Raw genomic sequence first — 8,755 nt, forward strand, 5'->3', positions numbered from 1 at the left:
AATTTTCTAAGAGGCTATTAAATAGACACACACACACACACACACACACACACACACACACCCACACACACACACACACACACACACACATACACACACACACACACCCACACACACATATAAACACACACACACACACACACACACCTACACACACACACACACCCTCAACCTCACCCTCACCCTCAGGACAATTTACAATTATGCCAAGCCAATTAACTGCACGTCTTTTGAGTGTGGGAGGAAAGCGGAGCACCCGGAGAAAACCCACACAGTCACGGGGAGAATTTACCAATTCCATGAAGACCCGTAGTCAGGATCGATCCTGGGTCTCTGCCGCTGTTAGGCAGCAACTACTGCTGCGCCACCGTGCCGTGGATGTCCCTGCACTCCCAGCTTGTGTTGCCCGCAGATAAGAATGAAAGATTCTAGCCTCTAAGACAGGTGCTTAAGTCTAAGTCACTAAGTCAACCAAAGAGCAGTGCTGAACTACTATCTATCTCATTGGTGACCCTCGGACTATCCTTGATCGGACTTTGCTGGCTTTACCTTGCGCTAAACGTTACCCCCTTATTGTGTATCGTGTATTGAATATCTAAGTGATAGGATAGAATTAGGCCATTCGGCCCATCAAATCCACAGCCATTTAATCATGGCTGATCTATCTCTCCCTCCTAACCCCATTCTCCTGACTTCTCCCCATAACCTCTGACACCCGTACAAATCAAGAATCTAATCTATCTCTACCTTAAAAATATCCACTGATTTGGCCATCACAGCCTTCTGTGGCAAAGAATTCCACAGATTCACCACCCTCTGACTAAAGAAATGTCTCCTCATTGCCTTCCTAAAAGAACGTCATTTAATTCTGAGGCTGTGACCTAGACTCTCCCACTAGTGGACACATCCTCTCCACATCCACTCTATCTGAGCCTATCACTATTCTGTATGTTTCAATGAGGTCCCCCCTCATTCTTCTAAACTCCAACGAGTGCAGGCCCAGTGCCGACAAACGCTCATGATAGTTTAACCCACTCAAACCTAGGATCATCATTCTTGTAAACCTCCTCTGGACCCTCTCCAGAGCCAGCACATCCTTCCATATGGTGTCCAAATTTGCTCACAATGGCGGAGTAGACTTGATGGGCTGAATGGCCTAATTCTTCTCCTATTACTTATGACCTTGTGATATTTTGGTCAATGATTGCCCTTCCTCTGCACTAGTTGAAGCGGATATCTGTCGATGAGATCTTAGTGGTTTTTCATTTCCTCTGCTTCACAGCAGCGACTGCAATTATAAAATATCTTGGTGGCTGTAAACGTCTTTGAGGCAGTCTTCAAAGCTCAATGAATCATATTTTTCCCGAATACGGCAATGTTTTTCGTGTGAAGAAGTTTTGGATCAAATTGGACAAGCCTTGTTGTTGATAGCTTTTAAAATGAGTGAGTGTTTTTAGTTTAGTTTCGAGGCACAGCGCAGAAACAGGCCCTTCGACCCACCGAGTCGCGCGCCCTCTAACGCTATCCGACACAACTTAGAGACAATTTACATTTATGCCAAGGCCTACAAAGCTGCATGTCTTTTGGAGTGTGGGAGGAAACCGAAGATCTCGGAGAAAACCCACGCAGTTCACTCCGTACCGACAGCACCCGTAGTCAGGATCGAACCCGGGTCTCTTGCGCTGTGAGGCAGCAGCTCTACCCGCTGCACCACCGTGCCGCCCAGATTGAAATATCTAGGAACCTCTACTCACAGATGTGGTGAATCTCTGTACATTCTCCCAGTGACCGTGTGGGTTTTCTCCAGGTGCTCCGGTTTCCTCCCACACTACAAAGACGTCCAAGTTTGCAGTTCAATTGGCTTCGGTAAAAATTGTCCCTCATCTGTGTAGGATAGTGTTAGTGTGCGGGGATCGCTGGTCGGCATATATACGGTGGGCTGAAGGGCCTGTTTCTGCACTGCATCTCTAAACTAAACTAAACTAATTTAAACTAAGTAACCACCCCCTAATCCTGTAATGACATAGAAACATAGACAATAGGTGCAGGAGTAGGCCATTCGGCCCTTCGAGCCAAAACCGCCGTTCAATATGATCATGGCTGATCATCCAGAATCAGTACCCCGTTCCTGCCTTCTCCCCACATCTCTTGATTCCGTTAGCCCTAAGAGCTATATCTAACTCTCTCTTGAATACATCTAGTGAATTGGCCTCCGCTGCCTTCTGTGGCAGAGAATTCCAAGAATTCACAACTCTCTTGGTGAACATTTTTTCTGCTCATCTTTGTCCTAAATGGCCTACCCCTTATTCTTAAACTGTGTAACCCCCCTGGTTTTGGACTCGTTCAACATGGGGAACATTTTTCCTGGATCCTTAAGAAATTTATGTTTCTATAATATCCTCTCATCCTTCTGAATTCCAGCGAATACAAACCCAGTCGACCCATCCTTTCATCACTCCGCCCGGACCTCTTTTGTCTTTCAGATCGCCCATGGATTTGGAATATTCCATACCTCCATGCTCCCGATACCCACGGCAACGTCTGGGCTCCGTCATAGGGAGCGGGAGACCCTGTTGTGGATCCTAGTCCCAGACGGATGGATACAATTGAAACATCAGCGCATTTCACCCTGGCCCACTGAACCCTTGTGCGGTTTTCTCTTTGTCGAGTCGTTTACACGTGTGTGTGTGTGTGTTTTTGCAGAATAAAGATTTTGGTACACAATTACCCATTTTCCCCAACTTCTCCGATAGCACTTTGGCTTCTACACAGTCGGACACAACCTGCTGGAGGAACTCAGCAGCAGGTTAGTTAAGGGCCTGTCCCACTTGGGAGAAGTTTTAGGCGACAGCCTAAAATGAGGTTGTCGCGTCGTGGTCGGGTCGGGTCGTGACACGGCATGACGCGCGGTGTCTTCCTGTCACCCCGGGATTTTGGAATGTTCAAAATCCTTGCGCGACAACTGCGTGCCCTATCATGTCGTGCGCCCTTTTGCACGATGACGTGCGGACATTGCCTATGCTAATTTATGACGCGTCCCCGTACGTCGTTGTGCGTGAAGATGCGTCACGGCGCGTCATTTGAGCGCCGCCCCAGATGACGCAACCTGTCGTATCTTGCCATATTGTGTCGCGGGTGGACGCACATTGACAGCTGTGACATCACAGGCGCTGCCATATGTTGTCGCATCCTATGGTGGCGCTCGATGATGCGTGGAAATTAGTGACACATGGTGACACGGAGTGATGTAGCTTGACGCAGCTGCGGCGCATGCTGTCGTAATACTTGACGTTTTCCAAGCGACATCGAGCTTCGGTCACTGACGGCCGTAGTCGCCCGTAAAATCACAAAACGGGACAGGCCATTTAGTCGTTGGTTAGTTAATCAGTCCGGGGAAGGGCCTCGACCAGAAACGTCACCCATTCTTTCCCTCCAGAGATGCTGCCTGCCCCGCCGAGCTACTCCAGCATTTTGTGTCTATCTTCGGGTTAGTTTAGTTTAGTTTATTGCCACGTGTTCCGAGGTGAACAAGTGAAAAGCTTTTTATTGCGTGCTAACCAGTCAGCGGAAAGACAATACATGATTACAATCAAGCCGTCCACAGTGTACAGATACATGATAAAGGGAATTTAGTGCAAGATAAATTTAGTCCAGTAAAGTTTGATTGAAGATATTCCAAGAAGGTCCAATGAGGTAGATGGTAGCTCAGGACAACTCTCTGGTTCTTGTTCAATTGCCTGATTACAGCTGGGGAAAAACTGTATCGACATAAAATGCTGGAGTAACTCAGCAGGACAGGCGGCATCTCTGGAGAGAAGGAATGGGTGATATTACAGGTCGAGACCCTTCTTGGGAAGAGACTGTCCCTGAATTTGGAGGTGTGCATTTTCACACTTCTGTTCCTCTTGCCTGAGAGGAAGAGTGGCTTGGTTGAGATTCGGGGTCAGGCAGCATTACTGGAGAACATGTTTTATTTTTTTTGCTCTGAAGAATTAATCTGCTCCTCCGAATGTCTCCCTGTGAAATACAACCTCTTTTCAGTTTTACAAAAATAGACACAAAGAACTGGAGTAACTCAGTAGGTCAGGCAGTATCTGTGGAGAACATGGATCGTGGATCGCCTAATGGCCTACTCCTGCACCTATTGTCTATTGAAACCGGAGCACCCGTAGGAAACCCACGCAGTCACAGGGAGAGGGTGCAAACTCCACACACACACACATACAGCACCCAAAGTCAGGATCGAACCTGGAGTTGGGAGACAACAGTTCTACCAACTGCGCCATTGTGCAGACTCAAACCATCGCAACTGATGAAACTAAGGTTGCTGAGGGGAATGAGGCCGACTGCCAAACAGTGAGGCAAGTGTTAGCTTGCGTGGACAGGGAAACTAAAGATTTGGTAGTGAGTTGGCAATGGCTAAAGTTTCAAGAATTAGCACTTGGTTCACAGGAAGCGCAGGTTCATTCAAGGCAAATCTAAAGTGAGTGAGGAAAGTGGTCTGTTCAAGGCGATAATAAGAAATTAAAGATAATATTAGATCAAAGAAAAATTAGATCAAAAACCAAATTATGCAAAATTATTGGAAAATTTTCAGAACTCAGCAGAGGAGGATGAAGAGAAAAAAAAGTCACAAACATCTGGAGTAACTCAACAGGTCAGACAGTAAAGATAGACACAAAATGCTGGAGTAACTCAGTGGGGGTCAGGCATCATCTCTGGAGAGAAGGAACGTGTCTAACTGAAGAAGGGTCTCGACCCGAAACATCACCCGGTCCTTCTCACCAGAGATGCTGCCTGTCTGGCTGAGTTACTCCAGCATTTTGTGTTTATCTTCAATTTAAAGCAGCATCTGCAGTTCTTTCCTGAACCTGGGGAGGTATGTGTTTTCAAACTTGCCGAACGGGAGAGGGGAGAAGAGGGATTCACGGGATGAGACTGGCCAGTGATTGTGCTGCTGGTCTCATCACCTTCCGTAGAAAGGCTTCGAAAGTTCAGCATGTTCCCCCCCCCCAACAACTCTCACCAACTTCTGCAGATGCATTTTGGTGGGAAGCAGTCTCAGTTTGAATTCAGCTTGTTGTCACGTGTACCGAGGTACAGTGAAAGGCTTTTGTTGCGGGCTGACCACACCATGGCCACGATGCATCACATCTTGGTTTGGGAACAGCGCCGGCCAAGACTGCAAGGAAATGCAGAAAACTGTGGGCGCAGCCCAGACCGTCACCCAAAACCAACCCCCCCACACTTCATGCTGCCTCGGCAAGGCCACCAGCACAATCAAGGATGCGGTTTGCTGAATGGGGCAAGGGAGAGATGATAGTAGAGGGGTCGGGGGAAGAGTCGCGAGTCTTTCAATGTCATGTACCCCGATAAGGAACAATGAAATTCTTACTTTCAGCAGCACAACAGGTCTGAAATAATACCCAGTATCTGACCCCTTCAGTAGAATAGAGGACAATAGACAATAGACACAGGAGTAGGCCATTTGGCCCTTCGAGCCAGCACCGCCATTAAATCTGATCATGGTTGATCATCCCCAATCAGTACCCCGTTCCTGCCTTCGCCCCATATCCCCTGACTCCACTATCTTTAAGAGCCCTATCTAGCTCCCTCTTGAAAGTATCCAGAGAACCGGCCTCCACCTTAAAGCCACACTCTGAGGCAGAGAATTCCACAGACTCACAACCCTCTGTGAGAAAAAGTGTTTCCTCGTCTCCGTTCTAAATGGCTTACCCCTTATTCTTAAACTGTGTGTGGCCCCTGGTTCTGGACTCCCCCAACAACGGGAACATGTTTCCTGCCTCCAGCATGTCCAAACCCTTAATAATCTTATATGTTTCAATAAGATATCCTCTCATCCTTCTAAACTCCAGAGTATACAAGCCCAGCCGCTCCATTCTCTCAACATATGACAGTCCCGCCATCCCGGGAATTAACCTGGTGAACCTACGCTGCACTCCCTCAATAGCAAGAATGTCCTTCCTCAAATTTGGAGACTAAAACTGCACTCAGGGAGAGGGAGTGGATAAAGAGGCAGAGAGGGTGGAGGAAGAGGGGATTGGTGGAGGGAGGGTGAGAGGGGAAGTGAGGGGTGGAGTTGGGAGGAGGGTGGGGTGAGTGTGTGTGATTGAGGGGTGGAGGTTGAGACCCCGCATGGAGTCTGCGATGTTCTCCATGGACCAGGCCAGACGGGGAGCGGGAAACTGGGTGGAATCCCAGTCCAACCCCACAATGTCCCCTCCCTTAATCCCCACGTCTCCCCCCCCCCCCCCCCCCACCTCCCTCCACCCCTCGCCTCTAATCCTTCCCCATCACAATCTCACCCACCTCCATCCAATGGAAACATAGAAAATAGGTGCAGCAGGAGGCCATTCGGCCCTTCGAGCCAGCACCGCCATTCATTGTGATCATGGCTGATCGTCCCCTATCAATAACCCGTGCCTGCCTTCTCCCCATATCCCTTGCCTCCACTAGCCCCTAGAGCTCTATCTAACTCTCTCTTAAATCCATCCAGTGATTTGGCCTCCACTGCCCTCCGTGGCAGGGAATTCCATAAATTCACAACTCTCTGGGTGAAAAAGGTTTTTCTCACCTGTCTTAAATGACCTTCCCTTTATTCTAAGACTGTGTGGCCCCAGGTTCTGGATTCGCCCAACATTGGGAACATTTTTCCTGCATCTAGCTTGTCCAGTCCTTTTATAATTTTATATGTTTCTATAAGATCCCCCTCATCCTTCTAAACTCCAGTGAATACAAGCCTAGTCCCCAAATCCCCAATCCCATCCCTTCCCATCCCATCCCTCCACCCCCCCCCCCCCCCCCATCTCCCTACTCAGCTTGGCAGCCGGGGTGAGGGGTTTGGGCGAGTGTGTGGGCGGCAGCAGCCCATTGAGCCCTTGTCTTAATCATTCGTTCCCTCCTCATCCCGCTCCATCTCCCCCCAAAAAAACCCTCCCTCCCTCGACCCTGTCCTTAACCACGCAGCCCCCACACTCGTCCTAGCCCCCCCAAACTCGCCACTCCACCCGGCGGTAGATATGACAGTCCGGGGAGAGGGGGGGGGCGGGGTGTGCTGCTCTCTCTCCCTCTCTGTCTCTCTGCCTCTCTCTCTCTGCCTCTCGGGGACGGCTCTCTGTCTCTCTGCGAGAGGAGCTGTCTCTCTGTCTCCAGAAGCGGGGACGGGGCCGGGGAGCGAGAGGAGGGGGGGGGAGGGGAGGAGAAGAAGAGGGAGATGAGAGAGGAGAGCAGGGGAGGGAGGAGAGGAGAGGAGAAGAGGGGTAGAGCAGGGGAGGGAGGAGAGGGGAGGAGAAGAAGAGGGAGAGGGGAGGAGGGGAGGTGTCGAGAGGAGAATCAGAAGGGGAGAGAGGAGGGGAGGGAGAGAGGGGGGAGCAGGGGGGGGGATCGTTGGTGACAATTGAGCGCTCGCTGCCGCGTCTGTCTGTCTCTTGCAAGAGAGAGAGAGGGAGATACATAGAAGGAGGGAGGGGGTGAGAGAGAGGGAGGGAGGGAGAGAGAGAGAGAGAGGAGGGAGGGAGAGGGAGGGCAGAGAGAGGGGGAGGGGGGAGATATATAGAAGGAGAGAGGGAGGGAGAGAGAGGGAGGGAAAGAGAGGGAGGGAGAGAGAGAGAGAGATGGAGGGAGAGAGAGAGAAGGGAGCTCGCCTCTGACTCACCTCGCCCGTGGAGGAGCTGAGGCGTGGAGTGGTGTTGGGGTATGTGTGAGACAGTGCTCGCTGTGGCCGTGTCCTTGTACACAGGGCAGGGGTAGAGGAGTTCGCTCACAGTCACGGACATCGCCGCCCCATCAACAGGTACCACAAGCAACCTCTCTTCATCCATTGGAAGGAGGGTCTGAAACCAACTCGGACGTGGAGTTGCCTGGGGACACAAAATGCTGGAGTAACTCAGCGGGCGAGGCAGCCTCGCCCGCTGAGTTACTCCAGTATTTTGTGTCTGTCTTTGCTGTCTGACCTGTTGAGTTACTCCAGTAGATTGTGTCTTTTTTTCCCCCTCCTCTGCTGAGTTCTGAAATTTTTCCAATCATTTTGCTTTATTTGGTTTTTTGATCTCATTTTTCTTTGATATGATCTAATATTATCTTTAACCTCACCGTCGCCAGAAACAGACACACACTCCACACTCACTTTCTATTTGCCTTGAATGGACCTGTGTTACTCCCCAGCATTTTGTGTCTGTCTACCTTCGATTTTGAACCGGCATCCTGCAGTTGACTTGGGACCTCGAGGCTTGGACTTTGAGGCTTGGGTTCCGCTGAGTTCGTCTTGGACGATTGAGTGAGAAGTATCTCGGAGACCGAGGACATGTTGGGTCGGTCTTGTCAAAGCTGACACCTCGCTCTTGAGCTCTCTGGGCTGGTGGGCGAGGTTCATCAGCCTGGGTGCTGGATCGAAGAGGTGGCTTCGCCGGGGAGGGGAGGGAGTCAACCTGGACCCCGACACTTCTAACTAGGAATGAGACACGTTGGGAATGCGCCGCTGGTCGGGCAGCGTCTTTGAGGGCAGACGATTGTGAGTGATTGGGTCAGAGAGAGATAGAGTGAGTGAGTGAGTGAGAGTGAGAGAGTGGGAGAGAGAGAGAGAGAGGGGGGGGAGAGAGAGGGAGGGGGTGAGAGAGGGAGAGAGAGAGAGAGAGAGAGAGAGAGAGGGAGAGAGAGAGAGAGAGGGAGAGAGAGACGAGAGAGAGAGAGAGAGAGAGAGAGAGAGGGAGAGAGAGAGAGAGATGAGAGAGAGAGA

At 50.4% G+C, this 8,755-nt stretch overlaps 1 protein-coding gene across 1 annotated transcript in view; it reads left to right on the plus strand.

The window, feature by feature from the left end:
- Positions 1–2,727, plus strand: part of tdp1 (tyrosyl-DNA phosphodiesterase 1) — a 54,004-nt gene extending 51,277 nt beyond the window's left edge. The window contains exon 16 of the mRNA XM_055640199.1: positions 2,484–2,727. Coding sequence (XP_055496174.1) covers positions 2,484–2,557 — 74 coding nt within the window. The 3' untranslated portion in view covers positions 2,558–2,727. The remainder of the gene's footprint in view (positions 1–2,483) is intronic.
- Positions 2,728–8,755: the final 6,028 nt, after the last annotated feature.

Source organism: Leucoraja erinacea, chromosome 9 (genome assembly GCF_028641065.1).
Source record: "Leucoraja erinacea ecotype New England chromosome 9, Leri_hhj_1, whole genome shotgun sequence".
Lineage (NCBI taxonomy): Eukaryota > Metazoa > Chordata > Chondrichthyes > Rajiformes > Rajidae > Leucoraja > Leucoraja erinaceus.